General features: G+C 37.4%; 2 protein-coding genes across 3 annotated transcripts in view; one reads left to right on the top strand and one right to left on the bottom strand.

Annotated features, from left to right (window-relative positions):
• The first annotated feature begins 1,143 nt into the window (after nt 1-1,143).
• Nucleotides 1,144-18,014, top strand: LOC5567646 (acid phosphatase type 7). The gene is made up of 4 exons (XM_001651790.2): nt 1,144-1,615; nt 2,403-2,813; nt 2,880-3,300; nt 17,475-18,014. The coding sequence occupies exons 1-4, from the start codon at nt 1,398-1,400 to the stop codon at nt 17,775-17,777; spliced, it is 1,353 nt and encodes a 450-aa protein (XP_001651840.1). The 5' UTR covers nt 1,144-1,397; the 3' UTR covers nt 17,778-18,014.
• LOC5567645 (beta-1,3-galactosyltransferase 5) overlaps nt 17,817-18,600 on the bottom strand; it is a 30,670-nt gene continuing 29,886 nt past the window's right edge. For both annotated transcript variants that reach the window (XM_021854938.1, XM_021854937.1), the window contains exon 3: nt 17,817-18,235. Coding sequence is in view for 1 of the 2 variants with exons in the window: in XM_021854937.1 (XP_021710629.1) it covers nt 18,170-18,235 (66 nt within the window). In the remaining variant the exon portion in view is untranslated. The remainder of the gene's footprint in view (nt 18,236-18,600) is intronic.

The raw sequence follows: 18,600 nt of genomic DNA, 5'->3' as shown, positions 1-18,600 counted from the left end.
ATATTAATGCTTAATGTTTAATGTTTTTTAATGTTTGATTTTTGCTGATCGGAAAAAATGTGTTACATAGGTAAATGTTGTAAAATTGTATTGTTTTTCACGTGAAAATAACTATTCTGAATGTATTTTGTCAAAATAATAAAATGTTTAAAATTTGAAAAATATGTGTTCTGTATCTCGATACCTCCATAACTCGATGGTCCCTTCAAAAATCAAGTAAGGGAGAGTTAACTGTATAATCAAGAGCACAGGTGACAAGAGACTATTTCAGTATCGGGTTATCGCACATCCCTGATAGTGAACTCAGCCTTTGATTATTTATTTTGGCACCTTCGACGAACCGTCTCTTGTTGTATGTATACAGTGGGGGACCTAAATCCGTACAGGCTCAAAATCTGTACACTTCATACAAATAGTAGGCGTTTTGTGGAACGTGGATGGATTTAGATTAATTTCTTAGGTACAGATTTCGATCCCACGCGGTATGCGTTTTGTATATACTTTTCATTCCAGATTGTTCCTACACTGAAATGAATTTTATTGTAGAAACTACTGAATCCATGGTAAAATTAAGAACTGCACCAACGATTTTCAACCGACTACATTGATCTGTTAACTCTACCAAAACATAGTCAACATCACTACACAAGAAAATTTCTTCTGTTGATTTATCCAGAGTTGTAGTATTTTTGACTAGAAACATTCTTGATTTGAGAAGTTTAGCATCATATTTTTGACCACACTGTGTTGTACGGTGGGTGTCACGGATTGAAATACAATGCTTTGTAGTGGATGCTACTATGGACATAGTCAAATTTACTGCACTGCTCAGTGATTTTCACCAGATTTTAGTAAACTTGACAGATTTTTGTAGTCGGTTGAAAATCGTTGGTGAGTTCTTAATTCTACCATGGATTCGGTAGATTATACAACAAAATTTGTTTGCGTGTATATTGAATTAATTCATTGCTTTCTAAATAGTCGGGTTTCAATGTCCCTTACAATTTATATAATCTTATCAGAAATCAACATAAATAAATTTGCTGTTGATGAAGCTAATTTCAACTTGTAACGCTTTCTATAGTCACCATCACTTGGAAATTACTGGCATCACTTGCGCGCGTCTGCGCCTGATGCGTATTTTCACAATCTCTGGCGCAAACAAAACCCAAAACAATAAACATAGGAAAGTAGAGCATTCACATCGGCCGCAGAGCAGATGCGAATGTGATAATCACACCCAGCTACGACTGACACTGACTGCTTATCAGCGAAGAAATTATTCAATCAGGAAGAATTCAAGAACAAAGACTCGGCAGAACAGGTTGCTTTGACGCGCTGATCAGTTGGCTGTGAGTCGTTCTTTAGTGTACAGTCGTGAAAAACAAAGTGGTGCCATGGGAAGGGCTAATCGAAGTGTCCTCGCAGGGGGCCTAGCCCTGTTGGTGATGGTTCTGCAGCGTCAGCTGGTCGGAGGTCAGGTATTCTACTACCAACCGGAACAGGTCCATTTGGCGTTCGGAGAGTCCACGAGCGAGATAGTGGTGACATGGAGTACGATGACGGCCACTAATGAGTCGGTGGTCGAGTACGGCATAGGAGGCTATGCGTTGAGGTTTGTGATAAAGGGGCGTACGTACAGTCATCGCACAGTTATGAATCAACTAAGGGTAATAGAAAAGCTATCAGTACACTATGGTAAATATTTGATGTCAAGATTATTGGCGTTTCAACTTATGTTTGTCTTTTGGTTTATGCCTATCCAAATATTTGCACATTCGGCAAAGCGTGTACTGATAGCTTAAGAGAAACCGTAAGTTGTTTCAATACTCAATAAATAATGCACACTCGCCTAAACATTGCATATACAATAGAGAGCGTTGTGTTTGGATGGGCATCTAATTCCTCCAAAAGAGGTGCGCTTTGCGAAAAAGGATCACGTGATTATTGAGTTGAAATCGAATTCAGGTTAACTTCTGCGTCCATGGGTTCCGTTCTTGGTGTAGGAGTAACGCACTCTATCTAGTGAACAAACATAAACGTAACACAACTTGCAACAAGGCATAAACTCATTTGGTATAACGCCGTTTGGCAGTGCCCAAGGATAATACCTGTAATATATACTGCTTCGCATTGAAAAATGGGTTAATCAACGTGCGAAGTTCGCTTTTTGACCAACTTCGTCGTATCGCAACTCAATTTTCAATAGTGCGCATGATGCACACAGTGGAGGGCATAGAAGCGCACTATAGTGAAGCGAGTTGCGACGCTGTAAAATTAGTCAAAAATCGAATTTTTCACCTTGGTTAACCCATTTTTCAACGCGAAGCAGTATATTTTTGATAAAATCTGATCGCTGGAACCACAATAGGATCTTTTATTTTATGCCGATTCCATTTTAGTGCCACCGGAACTGAGGAGGAATTCGTAGACGGTGGATCCGGAAAGCATACTCAGTACATTCATCGGGTTGTGCTGCGGGATCTGCAACCATCGTCGCGGTATGAGTATCACTGTGGAAGCCGTGTGGGATGGTCTCCGGAGTTCTACTTCCACACGGTCCCCGAAGGATCGGATTGGTCCCCGTCGTTGGCCATTTTCGGCGACATGGGCAATGAAAATGCGCAATCAATGGCCCGTCTTCAGGAGGATACCCAGCGACACATGTACGATGCCATTCTGCACGTTGGGGACTTTGCGTACGATATGAACTCGGACAATGCCCTTGTCGGAGACCAGTTCATGAACCAGATCCAGTCGATTGCGGCCTATACGCCGTACATGGTGTGCGCCGGGAATCACGAGGAGAAGTAGTGAGTGTCTTCAAGTGTTGTTTCTGACGACTTTCAATCTGTAACGTAATTCATATCCCAATCCAGCAACTTTTCCAACTACCGGGCCCGGTTCAGCATGCCCGGCGGAACGGAAAACCTGATGTACAGCTTCAACCTGGGCCCGGTGCACTTCATCGGCTTTTCCACCGAGGTGTACTACTTCATGAACTACGGCCTGAAGACGCTGATCAACCAGTACGAGTGGCTCCGGCGGGACCTGGAGGAAGCGAACCGGCCGGAGAACCGTGCCGAGCGTCCCTGGATCGTAACCTATGGCCACCGGCCGATGTACTGCAGCAATGATAACGATAACGATTGCACCCATAGTGAGACGCTGGTGCGTGTGGGTCTGCCCTTCTCGCACTGGTTCGGCCTGGAGGACCTGTTCTACGAGTATGGCGTGGACGTGGAGATTTGGGCGCACGAGCACTCGTACGAGCGACTGTGGCCCATCTACGACTACAAGGTACGGGAAGAGGGGGAAGTCGGGTAGAAGAGTTGCATGCGTGAGCACTATGGGGGCAATGCGGGGAAAATGGTTTTATCGTTTTCATCGCTGTATGATGCATTGGGCTGGATGGTCCTTCATTTGCTTCGTAGGGCCTGCAGTGGTTCCTAAGGATTGTAAGATGCGCAGTATGCGTTCAAGGTGTCGTTCCAATCCCTTTCCAAGTTCGTTTCGAATCCCATCCGAGTTCATTTTGAGCCCTATTCGTGTACCTTGATAGTCTTACTAGAAACAATATGGAGTCCTATTCGATTCTACTTTCAGGATCTACAGTTGCATTAAGTCCTTTTCAATTCCAAAATCCGCTTCTATTCTTGTTTGAATGCGTTTGGAGACCCATTTCGTTTCGTTTAAAGAGTTCTTTTAGAGTTCCATTAAAGTCTGTTTCGAGACCTTTTTCAAGTCTCATATCGATCTGTATTCTGACCCACTTTTTCAAGTCTCGTTCCAAACCGTTTTGATGCCTGATCATCAGTTTAAAATTTCATTCCAAACTGTTTCAAGTCCATTTTAAATACCATTATTTTACTGGTCGAATCAATTTTAAATCCCATTCGAGCCTGTTTCGGGTCATATTCAAGTTCATTTAGAGCGCCATGGGAATTTGCTTCGAGCTCTATCAAAAAATTATTCAAAACCAGTGAATCAAATTGTCATCAAAGGAGACGAAAAACAAACAACAAAACAAGTCGCTCACAACCCGTTTATCCATACTGTTACGGATAGGGATACAATCAGAAGCAAAATTGTCATGACAATCACAGGGCACAACATTGTTGCAATCTTTCCGACTCGAAATTAATCAGTTATTTTAAACACAAAACCAAATTTGTTTTATGCATGCTGTTCAAAAATGTGCCAATGTTTACCAACACAGAAAAAGTTCTCGAAAATTGCAATGCGAAGCCAAGAAAATCGCTGCGCACGTGGTGATCGATCTTTGTCATATTCTGTTCAAGTGATGATAAACTCATGTTGCGGAATAAAATTGTTGCAACAAGAATAGAAGATGATAATGTCTTTGTTGTTGGGTGTTGGGTGACAATTTATTCACTGTTCAAAACCGATTCAAGTCTTACTCAAATCGTGTCCGTTTTGAGTTTTATTAGAAACGATTTCAAATTCTATTCGAAATCCTGCTCCATTCCGTTTACAGGTCTAGTTCTAAACGAAATCAAGTCCCATTTGAATCCGATTCTATTTTTCAGCCCACATTCAAATACTTTTCAAATTCCATTCGAATCTGTTTCGCTTCCCATTTAAGACGGTTGAGAGTTTTATTTCACTCTGTTTCAAAACCGTTTTGTTCCCTGTTTGAGACCGCTTTGAGTCCTATTCTCTGACGCTTGGGAGCGATTGGTTTTGTCAGGGTGGCCAGTGAAAAGTCAATTTCAAAATCCCGGTTTTCTCCCGGTTTTTCCCCGATATTTTAAAAATATTCCCGGTTTAATGATATGCTAAGAAACATTATTGCGATTTTTTTTTACTATTTCAAACGACTTTTAAGTACGAGTTTTTTGTTAAAACCAAAGCATTTCCATTAGGGGTAGACGGAAATCAGATATTTTGCTGCGCATTCAAAATTTTTGGGCTTATACTGATTCTGCTAAATTTCAGTTTGATCTATGAAACGATATTTTACGACGGTCATTTTAGGTGATCGTAAAATTTGTTATGAAAAAGTTCAGTGCTAAAAAACGATTGACCCTTGTTAATACTATGGGATCGAGTCAATCTTTGAATGAATCATAGTTTAAATCTTAAACGGTCACAGGTTTGGTAGACATAATCTCTTTATCAATTGTTCAACATTTCGTTCCATGGTCATCAGCATATAATATTTTGTTATGTTTTATCCCCACTAATCTAGAACATTTTCTCAGGGCAATTATTTCTGATAAAAAATAAAGAATATGTTCTTGGCTTTATTGACTAACTTGGGATTCGAATTCAAAAACTTTAGTAAAAATCCACTAAAGTATAGATCAGTGATTTCCAAAGTGGGCGAATTCACCACCCTGGGGCGAATTTCAGGCTCAAGTGGGCGAAAATTTGTAAAACAGAATTTGGGGGGCGAAAAATCTAGAAAGGGGGCTAAAAAGCTAACACGGGAGCATTTGAAAATAATTACTCATAACCGTTGGAGGACACATATCTGATGGGTAATCAATTCCAAACTTAACTATTTCCAGGACTATTTTACCTTAAACCGTTATATCTCTAACCATGATCATTTTCAAATTATGATAGACAACACTTGATGATTGTGTGATGCATTCAGGTTTTTTAATATCATGAGTTTTTAGAACGAACAAAAAAATCTAATGTGCCCATTTTGATGTTCCGGTTCCGGTTGCACTCTTTTTCATTAGTTATTATGGTACACATCATTTTAGAAACAAATTTTGAAAAATTTAGCAAACAAAAATCGGGTTCCAGCGATTTTAAAGACGTAACTGCTTCAAATGTATTTTTAAAAAGTGTTTTAAAAATACATTTGAAGAATTTTCAGAGATGCGTCAGATTTGAACTTTCAAAACTTCCGAAAGAAATCGAGTTTTCTTGGTGTTAGAAAAATTGCATTGAACAATAAGTTGAAAAACATTCTGGATTTTCATATATGTTTCAGGGTATTTGGATTGGATAAAAATGCGTTCCCAGAAACATCGAACATTTATTATTCACAATTTCTGAAAATTATTGCAGTAATTTTAGAAACGGCAGATGATGGAATGACTGATTCAGTAGCCTATAATGCACGCAAGATATTGTTAAAATCGATATTATAAATTACAGTCCAATAAATCATTCATAGTAACTGTGGGTTATCGATATTTAAGAAATTATTTTTAAATGTACATGAAAGTTATTGCATTATGATTCTATGGATATGCGAGTCAAGGAAATTTTCTGGCGTACAGCGCTTAATTAAAATATGTGAATCACAAAGGGGGCGAAAGTTGAAAAAGTTTGGGAAGCACTGGTATAGATCGTGCTGGTTAAAACATTACTTGGTATGCAAAATTTTCCCGGTACTAATTGAAATTCCCGTATATTTCCCGGTTTTCTTTCGGTGATTCGAAATTCCCGGCTTTTTCCCGGTTTTCCCGATTTCCCAGTGCGCTGGTCACCCTGTTTTGTTTTTGTTCTAGTTTAGCAGAAATGCTCGCCACTTTCCATCACTGCTGTTGGTAGTCCGCTACAAATCCCATTTGATTCCTGTTCGAGTCCGTTTAGAGTTCGATTTGCGAGTTAATTTGGAGCCCAATTCTAGTCTATTTTTAACCCTATTTGAGTCTCATTCAAACCCGAAATAAGAAAATTGAATCATTCGAAAATTGTGTGAAACCATTGCCAAGCTAGCTCCAAATAATTACCAGTATCACACGAGTCCGTTTCGAGTCCTGCTAGTGTTTGTTTGGAGCCTCATTCAAATCCCATCCGAATCCTGTTCCAGTCCGTTTGAAATCCTGTTTGAACCTGTTTCAAAGTCCCATTCGAGTTTGTTTCGGGTCATTTTTAAGTCTTATCCGACACGGTCCTACTGGAACCCATTCGAGTTCGTTTCGACTTCTATTAGAAACAAATTCAAGTTCCATCCAAGTCCGTTTTCTGGACTCATTAAGTTGGATTTAGATTCCCGTTAAAGCCAGTTTCGAGTCTTGTTCCAAACTATCTTTTTAATTTTTCTTTAAATTCCTGCTTGAGCCTATAATTCAAGTCTCATTCAAACTTATTTCAAATCTCAATATGGGCAATATGGGCTCAATATGGGTCGCATTCGTGCCCGTCTCGAGTCTTGTTTGTTTGGAGCTTCATTCCAGTCTGTTTCAAGTCCCATTTGGGTCTTATTCGGAGCCGTTTGAAGTCTAAATTTAATCCCATTCAAGTTCAACTCCGTTTTCAGAATTCATTACGAGCTGCATTACCATATTTGCAGCGAGTTATATTCGAAAAAGGTTTTAAGTCCCATTCGAGTCCAAGTCGAACCCTATTTGTCTTATTGTCGAAACACATTAAACCGCGTTTCGTTTTCAGTTCCGTTCGAGTCTGTTTCTAGTTTCAGGACCTATTCGAGCTTGTTTGAGGACCCATTTGAGTTCGTTTCTAGGCCATTTTAAACATCAATAGAAACTGTATCAATTTGGGTTCGTTAAAGAGAAACATTTTAATTCCGCCCTAATTGCATTATCTGTTAACAGATACGCGTATTTCGACTACCACTCGTAGCCTTCTCCAAAGTTGGTTACTCGTATCCACTGACGAGAATGACAGCTGATATAGAAGAGTTGAGTTTGTTTCAAGTTTCAATCGAGTTCGTTTCTAGCTCTAGTCAAATCCGTTTCAAAACTCATTCGAATTCAATTCAAGTCTTACGAGTCTCTTTCCCCATTCTGTGCTTTCTTCCGTTCTAGTGCTATTTGAGTTTGTTTCTAGTCTTATTCGTGAGACTTTCGAGCCTAATTTAGTCTTAACCTTTCAGTCGTCGCGCGGTTTTCCACCGTCAGAACCACCACGCTGCTGTTGTGATTGAAAAGCGAGGTTTTTTCAACAGTGTTGTACAAAATACAACAGCGTGACGACTGACGTGTTAAATTCATTTACACGGAGCATCTGTTAAAGTCCCACAGTTTTGTGTTAGAATTACACACATTTATATTTCTATCCCTTTTTTGATCACAGTTTGTTCACTCATAATGAGTCATTTATGTGTACTGGTGAACCAAGGTTCCGTATAAATGATTTTAAGAGTGTTCTCTCACATTCTCTCTATTTTCTCGTCGCCCCTCTGTTTATTCGTCATCTGTTTATTATACCGTCGTTTCTCTATTCTTCCGTCGTGTCTCTATTCTATTGTCGCCTTTCTATTCCTTGTTGGTGCTTCGACTGTAGTTTCCTGTTGATGTTGAATTGGCTTTTCATTCTTGGCAAAGTTAAAAACTGTTATTTTATTTTGTTCAACGTTTGGGACCTTCTTCAAGAACTCAAAAACTCTGTAACAATTGAGCCTCTGAAGAAAGTCCCAAACGGATCAAAACGTTGGACGAGATAAAATAACAGTTTTTAATTTTGTCAAAACTGAAAAGCCAATAATTGGCTTTTAGCGAATTCACTCATAAGACGCGACGTGAGACAAGACACAACACTAATTCTTCTTGCAACGGTTAAAGGTGAAACAGGCTAGAGTCAACTTCTAAGATTGCACTAAAACTTCAAAGGCTCAAATCTTGCGCAGAAAGCATCCAACAAAAATGCACTTTTTATTTTGGCCTTGTGCACTACCAGAAAGCTTAAAATAAAAAGATCAGAAACGTTTGCCAACTATTTTTCCAGTTTAGTGCCTTTGAAAACGTGGGTAGGGGCACAAGTCGACTATTCCAGAATGATTTACCTAAAAAGGAATTGAAATCACCTTTTAAATCGACCGTTTTCGGGTTCGATGTTGCCCATCTACGGGACGATGTCCGACTGATTACATAATTTGTCAACATTAGTATCCGTACTGTAATCAGTATACGTCGAGAAGTCTCGAAAACTTATTCAAATAGTCTCAAGTCAAAAAAGTGAATAAACTTACTTTATTGATCCTACGTGTTTCGCAGGCGAAATTCCACATGTTCCGCTCCTACCCAACTAGATTTTTCACTTTTAGAACGTTTAATTTCCGGATTTACAAAACGACGAAAGTAAGATTCTCCACTTTCGCAACCTAACCGCTACTTTCGCCGCTCCATTGTATGGGAGACAAAGTGACTTAACCACGAATCAAAACAAAACACTACTTGAGCCGATTTTACAGTGGTAGAAAAACGTCGAAAGTAACTGTATGAAACGGCTTATCATTTTGCCATAATTTTTTTTTGTTGAAAATAATAGAAACTACCTAGTTTTTGAACGCGATCTGATTGTATGCAAAATTTGAGCGATGTACACTGCGAAAAAATGTTAAAAAGGTGATTCATTTTAAAGCAGTTTTATAAGACAGGTTGTGATTCTTCTCAATTAGTTTTCTCAAAACCGTATGAAAGTTACTTACGTCGATTTGAAAAAGTAATCGAGAAGTGTTTTTTTTTACTTAGCTCGTTTATTTGGCAGGCTCGGGCGCTACGAGAAGTGTTTTTCCAGCTTAGTCAGGTGGAAGAGTGGAGACACGATTGGAGCATCGTCCTCGTTCATCAGAGAACGATTACACTCAGGCAAATTAATTAACGAATTTCATAAATTTTGCCTTATGATGCATTGAAAATTCCATAAAATCCGATTTCAGAAGGCTTATATGGATTCCATACCTTTGGAATGATAATCATAATCAAAAAAATAGGTGAACATAATGAAAGTATACAAATTTCATTGCGCGCCTTATGATTTCCATTGCTTTCATGAGTCATTCCATTAATGAAACCATACATCATAAGGCTATTATATATTTCATATTAGCTTGATGAAAACCATAATTGCGAAGTAAGTTATACTTAATTAACGTATATCAATTTCATTAAACCGCCTTACTATTCACATAGCTGTCTCTAATGTGAAAAACTCATAAGGTTGTTATTATGAAAATTGCAGCTCGAAATCACCGCCATCGTTGAGATCCAACATACTGTGTCACTTTTTCAGAAGTTCAGCAATGTACAACCACGGGGATCCAAAAAATTTCAAATCGAAAATGGAAATTGAGATTGTAATAAACGGAGAATAATGGTCGAGTTTGTAGATATTGTAGTCCGAATAATTACATTCCCAGTTTGTTCAATATCTGTTTTAGAAAATGGTAACCAACGTGTGAAAATCGAATTTTCATTCCTCGACACGTCACAGCTCGATGTGCAATAATACTTTGCTACGTATTAATGTGATACTCACAATACGGCAAAATAGTTGGAAATTCGATTTCCACACGTTAGCTAATCATTTATCTAAATTAGGTAGTAGAACGCATTGAAATTTCTGTTAATACTCTGAATGGAATGCATTGTCAACTGAATATAATAACGAATAATTAAACCAGGATGTCCATTCAAAATCAGTTTTCCAATTCCCGGATTTTTCCCGGATGCTCAAAATATTAGAAAACAAATCTTCCCGGCACACTTTCACCCTCATTCTCTTTTACAACTTTCTATCGAATCCTATTCGTTCGAATGCATGGCTTACTTGATTATGCTGGCGTAAACGGGAATGCAAAACAGTTTTCGATCGAAAGAGCATTCGAACGTAAACAAGAATAGTGGCGTTTGTCCTGCTATCAAGTAGGCTGTTGAAAGACACTACTAGACTCACATACAAAGTGATAGATTAGTTTTCAGTCGATTTTTTAGCTATTCCTGAGAATTTTCCAAAACTTTTCCTTTACACAAACACGTAGTAACACTTGAAGAACGCAACAGTGAAATAATCATATAAATCAATTCATAGCAAATTCAGAGAAGTTTTAAAATTATATGAACAAATATCTGCTTTGTGTATCTAAATTTAGACTGTATTTCATCGAAAAAAAAAAGTTCAATAGCCATTTTTTTTCTTTATTGGTGAGGCTTTCAGCCACAGACTGGTTCGCCTCAAAAGATAGCCAATAAATTAATTTCTAAGAATGCTTTCGTAATCATGTGTTAGACATGGTCCATGGATGATTTCCGGAAAAATCTTGAGCTGGTGAAACTCATGTTGTAGCCAAGGAGAGATCTTTTTAACAGAAACGAAATTCCGCCAAAAACATTTTATTGTCTTCTATAATGTTGGCTTAATTTTTTGACATAAATCCACAAATCAAGCAATTTTTCAAAGATATGGTCGAGATTCTTGTTAAGAATTAAACAAAAGTCTGCATTAAAAACCTCGCTATTTAATCATTTATCATAGAATTTGCCATGAATTCACGAATAATTTTACAAGGAATTTGATGGGATTCCCAAATTGGGAATGATTGAAATAATTTACTGTAAATCTGCAAGGTATCCATAAAAAACTATCAGGGACCTCATAAGAACTTTGTCATAGATCTAGGACTAGTCGAACCAGTAAGACTGACAAAGCTGCATCATGAATCCTCATCAGTAACTCCAGAAATCTTGTCATATGGAATTCTCAATGAATTTGTCCACAATTTCTAAACCTCTACGAATCTACTAAGAGTTTCAAGAAAAATCAGCCAAGGGTATTTTCTAGAATCAACAAGAAACCTTATTAACCTTATTATAAGCAGATTTATAACATTTTCAGTTATCTCTCGAAGAAATTGGTAAATTATCGCCTCGATTTCCTGTAAAAACCTCAATAGAAAATTGGCATGGATCTAAAAGGAAATCTTTCAATCATCTCACCAAGAAAAATCTTGACAGGAATCCCTATATACCCTTTCTAGAGATGTTTTAAGGATCTTATTGGTTTTCCATGAAATCTCCTTTGAGTTTTTTTTAAATATTTTGCCATAACTTTTCACAATAAATCGGTATGAATCATTAGGAAATGTACCCAACAAATGTACCCAGGAAATCAAAGATAATTTTGAAGGATTTTGATTTAAAAAAACCACTAGAAATCGTTAACTATTTCCCTACCAAATCAGTCCAACAAGTCGTGATACAAAGTACAAGTTGATGGGCAGCCTTCTGAAAGCCTCCTGTCAAAAATTTCTAGTATCATTTGGAATTGAAGTAGGCCGGTCTTCATATGTTCGAAACACATATTTTCCCGGTGTGTTCTCCTAATTCCCGGGCATTTCCCACATTTTTCCCGGCCACTTGTAATTTCCGGGTTTTTCCCGCTTTTCCTGGATTTCCCGGATGGATGGACACTAGGTCGTCCCTTATTTTTCGAAAATGCGAAATGTTATAAGTTCGTCATTGTAAAGTGCTCGTTTTAGTAAGAAAAAAATCAGGTAAAAATTTGAAGTTCGTACGTGTACGCTAAGTGGTCCCCCAACGGCCCTGAAGGTATTAGGTGTAGACGACCCCTTGCGCAAAATCGAGCTCGCTGCTCTAATGCGCGCAGCATGAGTACGAAAAGGCACCAGTAACAAATTGCCCTGCGCGCGTTAATAATCAGCATAGAAGTTTGCTTTCTTTGGAATGATTCAAATATTACGTAACGCAAAATTTGCTAATTTAAGACCCCTTCCCTCCCCCATGTAACAGCTTTTGTATGAAAAGATCTAAAATTTTTGTATGGACCGTGACACTTTGGAAGGCCACCTCGCTCCCCCTGTTGCGTTGCGTAATATTTGAACGATCCCTTTGTAGTTATGAATTTAATGTCAGCGTGCAGTGTTATGAAGATATCCACAGTGTAAAATATTATTTTTCTTTAAATTCTATGCTGATTATAAATTTGTTACCAGTGGCTTTTCGTACTCATGTTGCGTACACTAGAGCAGCGAGCTTGATTTGGCGCACGGGGGTCATTTACACCTAGTACCTTTAGGGTCGTTGGGGGACCACTTAGCGTCCACGTACGGATTTAAAATTTTTACCTGATTTTTTTCTCATCAAAACGAGCACTTTACAATGACGAACTTATATCATTTCGCATTTTCGAAAAATAAGGGACGGCCTAATGGACACCCTGTTAAACAATAATATGTGACATAAAAAGTAATGTAGTTTATACTGCTGATAGAAGAAATTCTTAAATTTTTATTTCAATTTTCATAATGCTGTTTTATGAAATAAGCAAGATTCAGATCAATTCATAAGGTGAATCAATGAAATACTTACCGATTTCTTGTGGCTAATAAACATAAGGGAAAATAATGAATATTCATAGTATTTTTGCCTGAGTGATAGTTTCAGTGAAACTCTTTGTTTCTCTATTCCTTTATCGTGTCCCTATTCTCCCGTCGTGTCTTTTTTCCCTCGTCGGGTCTAATTTGTCGTTTTCGTTTTTAGGAACTGGGTCGGTGATCAACACATAAACAAACCAATGACAAATAAATTGTAGTTCGGTCGAACCTGAATTGGGTTGGGGTTGAACTGTGATTCAGAACGGGTTGCGCCAGTTCCAACCTAGGTCTAAAATTATCACACAATACACACCAAACCAGGAACTTTATTGAGAACATCTTCAAGCATTGCTAAGGCAGGGATTCCTTAAAAAAAATACTCCAAAGATTTTTCCAGTAATTTGCCTTGAGTAGTTTAAGATATTTTCCTATCATTTTTTACAGGTTGCTGGTCGAGCTTATTCTACGAAGTTCGTAATTTTTTTCAGATAACTGGAAATTGTTTCGGAATTTTCCCTGTTTATTTTTCGAACATTCTTGTATTATTCTGCTAGAATTTCTCCAGGCTTTTCCCTGGGGTTGCAACAGAGATTTTTACAATAATTTTGTGTAAAAATTCTCCTTGGAGTTATTTAAAGGATTTCTAACACAGTTCATCAAAAAAATTTATATTTTGGAAATTTCATCCAGTAATACTTAAAGCATTATCTCTTATTGGTTTCTCCCGCAATTATTCCTGCAATTTCCTTAAAAATTCTTCTGCTCAGAGCTCCTTCTAATTTTGACACAGGATTTCTACCAAGTATACATTAGGAAGTAGATTAAATGTACAAAACGATTTTCACGATTTCATTCAATTCAAATTCCGTTGGGTTTTATGTTTGTAATTATCTTATTTTCTGGAATTTAACATTGTCAGCAGATTCCAAATTCCATAAATTTCTGTACGGGGTTCTTGTAAAAAAAAACACTAGATCCATCCTTCTCGGACTATTGAAATTATTTCCAAAGTAATTAAAAACCTGGATTTTCCAGGCTTTCTTGTGGAAATTGATTTTATCACGACTTCATTCAATGTTTCCTTCGGGTCTCATTTTAATAATCACGATTTATCTTTGAATATCTATAAGATCATTACCAAAAAATCATCTGCCGAATAGAAAGAAAATATCTCAAGACTACCAGCATTTCATTACCTTCTGCAAGTAATATTCACAAAAAAGTTCCTGGATAAATCAATGGAGGGAAAAAATACTTCCCGATGGATTTTTCAGGATTTCTTGGGTAAAAATTATGTTCAAATCTATGGATAAAACGTCGGGAGAAATCTCCTAGATTATGCCTCAAAGAACTATTAAAAAGAGCTTCTGAGAAAATAACAGTTAGGAGTTTCTAAAGAAACTCACAAAGTAGCTTTTATATGAATTCATGTAGAAATTTTGATGATCTAGGAGTAACTTTTGATTAAAATACTTATTTGTGCTAATTCTGTAGGAATTAAAATTGATAAAAATTTAGAAGAAATGGTTGAAATAATTTTGAGTTGTTTCCTGAAATAGATATTGACAGTATCCCTGAAAAAAATCGGAGTATTATTTCTGAAGGAATTCAAGGGGAAAATTTCGGAGGAATCGGTTGAGAAATTGAATGTATCATTTGAAGAACTTTTTCGAAAAATAGTTAGAGGAACCCAGGAAAAATTACCTGAGAAATCTTCAGAGTAGTTTACGGAGGAGTCTTTGCGATAAATTTTACTAGAAATATCATTAATTTATGCCTTATGCCTATTTTAAAGTTTTGCATTTGATAGGCAACATAACCAGAAAAAACTGAAACTAAAACCTGGAAAAAAAAACTCCACAGGAATTCCGAGGCATTTTCTTGGTGAATTTATGATTTAGAAAACAAATTGAACCAAGATGTGTTTTTGACTCCACTCTTCTAACTGTGAATGAAAAATGGGAATGGATGTCATTAATAGTTCAACGTTCCATGCAAAAACGGTACAAAGTTTTTGTATAATTAACGTTTTAGAGTAAAATTCGTATTTTTTTTTTCAAGTTCGCTCCTAGAAAATCCTAGTTACGCCCATGCTGGAAATCCATCCCTTTTTGAAATATCTCTTCCCTGCAAATCTATCCTCTCTCTCCTCTTATTATTATCTATGTAAGTATAGTAATCGATTCCTTTATTGAAATCTATCCTCTATGAAAATGTATTCTGTGAAAGCTGGAAAATCGATTCTCTCTGAAAATGTTTTTTCTTTGGAAATCAATCCTCTCTGTGCATTTATCTTTTCTAACTTTATATCCTATCAGAAAAGCTATATATTTTTTTTTTTTGAGAGCCAAGCCTCACTCGAAATGTACCTACTTTAAAATCAATCCATTCTAGACATTGCTTATTTCTAGAAATCAATCCTTTCTGGAAATCTATTCCTATCTGAAAAATTTACTGCTTTCTGACACTACTCGAAAAAATACCTTTTTTTCAAATCTACTTCCTCTAAAAATGTATTCTCTCTTGATTTCACTCACTCCCTGGAAATCTACTCCTTCTGGAAATCTATACTTTCTGGAAATCTTTCTTCTCTTGTCATCTATCCTCTCTGAAATTCTTCTTTGTAAGTTCATGCTCCCTGAAGGCCTTTCTGGAATTTATCCTCTCTAGAAATCCAGCCTTTTCCAGACGTATCCTTTCAAAAATTTACCCTTTCTGGATTTCTATCCTGTCTGCTAAGGGTACATCAACATTTGGAAATCGTTTCTGCAGATATGTTTTCTCTGGAAAAGCAAAGAAATCCCTAGAGACCAATCTTCTCTGGAAGTCTGTATATTCTTTCTGGGAATTTTCAAATTTGCAGAGAGGATAGATTTTAAGAGAAGATAGATTCCAGAGAGAATGTAATAATGAGAAATTTTTTCCTTGGCTAGCGTTTCATACGAAGATGCAACAGAAGAGGTTAATGTGGCCCAATTATCGATTAAAGAGAAAACAAACAATGAGAGCTCCTTAATGTTAGATACATCCTTTTGAAAAGCTATGAGAGAAATACTTTTTCAGGTAACCTATCTGGAAAACTATCCTTTCTGGAAATCTGTCTTCTGTAAAATCAATCCTCTATGGATTTCTATCCCCTTCCCTGGAAATATATTTTTTCTGCAAATATATCCTTTCTTGAAATCTAGTTTTGATTAGGATTTTTTTCCATTCTGAAGATTAATCCTTACTAGAAGTCTATTGACGTTTTGTCGCAAAACTTAAACAGTTCATGCGACGCCTAGTTGTAGCGGATTGAAACGAAGAATGATGATTGTTGTTTGGTTTTATAACTTTACTGATCTGAACAGCTGGAAAAATTCACGTTTTTTCGCAAAATTAATCGAAAACCTGTGAAATGAGTTCTGAAGCAGGTAAGAATTTATGTTTTCTTCAACGTTACGGTTATATCGCATTTCAAACGGTCAAGAATTACGAGAAATCTTCGAAAAATCAGAGTTTGCAGTAGGTTATGGTGGTTTGTTTGTGTTTTTTTTATTCATTCCAGCCGACCGCTCAATGGCTGGAGCAAATTAAACTGCATCGGTGGATGATTTCCCAGTGGATGTGAAACTGATCGATATAATCGATTATGTAGGATATTCCGTCCGACCGATCAGAGAGGGTTCCGCAGTTCACAGATCCGGCAAAAACAATGAGACAAGATGGCACGATATATTTCACAATACGGTCAGCCACCATAGCACAAAATTGCAAAAAAACACCTCTTGCAAACGTTGTCAATTCAATCCGCATAAAAATTTACAAAGAACAATAAAAATCTAAGGTATACAAGAAATAGTTTTAGAATTAAATCAAATAATTACACCAAAAAAGACAAATTTTCGACAACTTTCTGCGAAACACTTGTATTTTGACAAATTGAAAACAAAATATCATCATTCATTCAGCAGTGCCATCTGGTTGTCGTTCCTTCGTAAAATCATCAATATTCTCTGCAAATATTCAGAGAGGATAGATTGCCAGATAGGATAGATTTCCAATGAGGACAGATTTCCAATAAGGACTTTTTTATAAGAAAAAAACTAGATTCTATAAGAGAGGACATTTTTTTAAGAGGATAAATGTCTATAGAGGACTTTATTGAGAGGATAGATTTCCACATAGGATAGATATTTTAGAAAGGATAGATTTGTATAGAGGATTGATTTCTAAAGAGGATCTATCCTTTCTACAGATCTATCCTCTCTGAAAATGTAACCTCACCGGAAATATTTCCTCTTCCGAAATGTATAATCACTGGAAATCTGTCCCCTTTGGAAATATTTCCTTGCTGGATATCTACACACGTTGTTAAATATCTAAAGTAATCCTTTCGTTTTCTTCCTTCGCTACCCTTTCCCCCTCTCAGGTCTACAACGGATCGCACGAGGAACCGTACCGCAACCCGCGGGCCCCGGTCCACCTGGTGACGGGATCTGCCGGCTGCAAGGAGGGCCGCGAACCATTCATCCGCCGGATCCCCGAGTGGAGCGCCCTGCACAGCCGTGACTATGGCTACACGCGCATGAAGGCGCACAACCGGACGCATCTCTACTTCGAGCAGATTTCCGTCGACAAGGAGGGAGCGGTCATCGATTCGTTCACCATCGTCAAGGACCGGCACGTGCCGTACCGGAAGCTTTTCGAGGAGGATGATGGAACGAAGAACTGAGCAGCGATTGATGGGTGGTTTTGATAAAATTGTTATATATTTCACGACAGCTCACAACAATTGGAACGATCTGATTCGGAGGTTTTCATCGTGCAGTGTGATTGGTACTTTTAAGAATATGGTAACCGGTTACCAAAAATATACATATAGTCTGATCAAGATCTGAATCTTCACGTATTCTAGTTGGGAAATAAAACTCAATATTCAACTATGGCTTATCACAGTTTGATGTAAAAATACTTTCGTTACTTTCGCTCATATCACCTAGAAACCTAATGGCAGTTTTGCTGTTTGTAAGCACTTATGTTAAAAATACAATTCTTTTGCAAATGAATGGCATCCAGAGTTGGAATGGAAGGCGGGGACCTTGAAGTTTTACCTAAATCTACCGATTAGTGCTCAGGGGAATGCTTTAATGTTGAGTTGATGGCACACCAATTCGATGCTTTCGTTACAATCTGTAAAAGTTTTCTACATTACAGGGACATATGTGGATCAGGACTCTTTTTTTACATATTAGTGGACGGTTTGTGTTGCTTGCTGGCAACACAGTTAAAGTTTACTCTCTTGTACTTGAGATTCGGTTTCTTTTCTTTTAACATCTATGAGATTGGTCCAGGCGAATAACAGCTACGTAGATATTTAAAGATAAAATGTAGGTCAGGCAAGAGATTTACAGAGTGCAGCTTCAATTTCCCTTCGAATATGGTTTTCAGTATTGGTATTGTGGTGAGCTTGTTTTATTCCTAAATATTTCGTTCCGACTCTTCGCCCTGGCAATAGTCTAGAAACTTCTCAGGTTTTATTCTTTTTTCGATTTCCC

This window comes from Aedes aegypti, chromosome 3 (assembly GCF_002204515.2).
Source record: "Aedes aegypti strain LVP_AGWG chromosome 3, AaegL5.0 Primary Assembly, whole genome shotgun sequence".
Taxonomy (NCBI): Eukaryota; Metazoa; Arthropoda; class Insecta; order Diptera; family Culicidae; genus Aedes; species Aedes aegypti.
This window is presented reverse-complemented; position numbering and strand designations above follow the sequence as displayed.

Bases quoted from the DNA above. Each gene is read 5' to 3' on its own strand.
- LOC5567646 (XM_001651790.2), top strand. From the start codon at position 1,398: ATGGGAAGGGCTAATCGAAGTGTCCTCGCAGGGGGCCTAGCCCTGTTG. The intron at 2,814-2,879 runs GTGAGTGTCTTC...ATCCCAATCCAG, and splicing joins GGGAATCACGAGGAGAAGTA to CAACTTTTCCAACTACCGGG. The intron at 3,301-17,474 runs GTACGGGAAGAG...TCCCCCTCTCAG, and splicing joins GGCCCATCTACGACTACAAG to GTCTACAACGGATCGCACGA.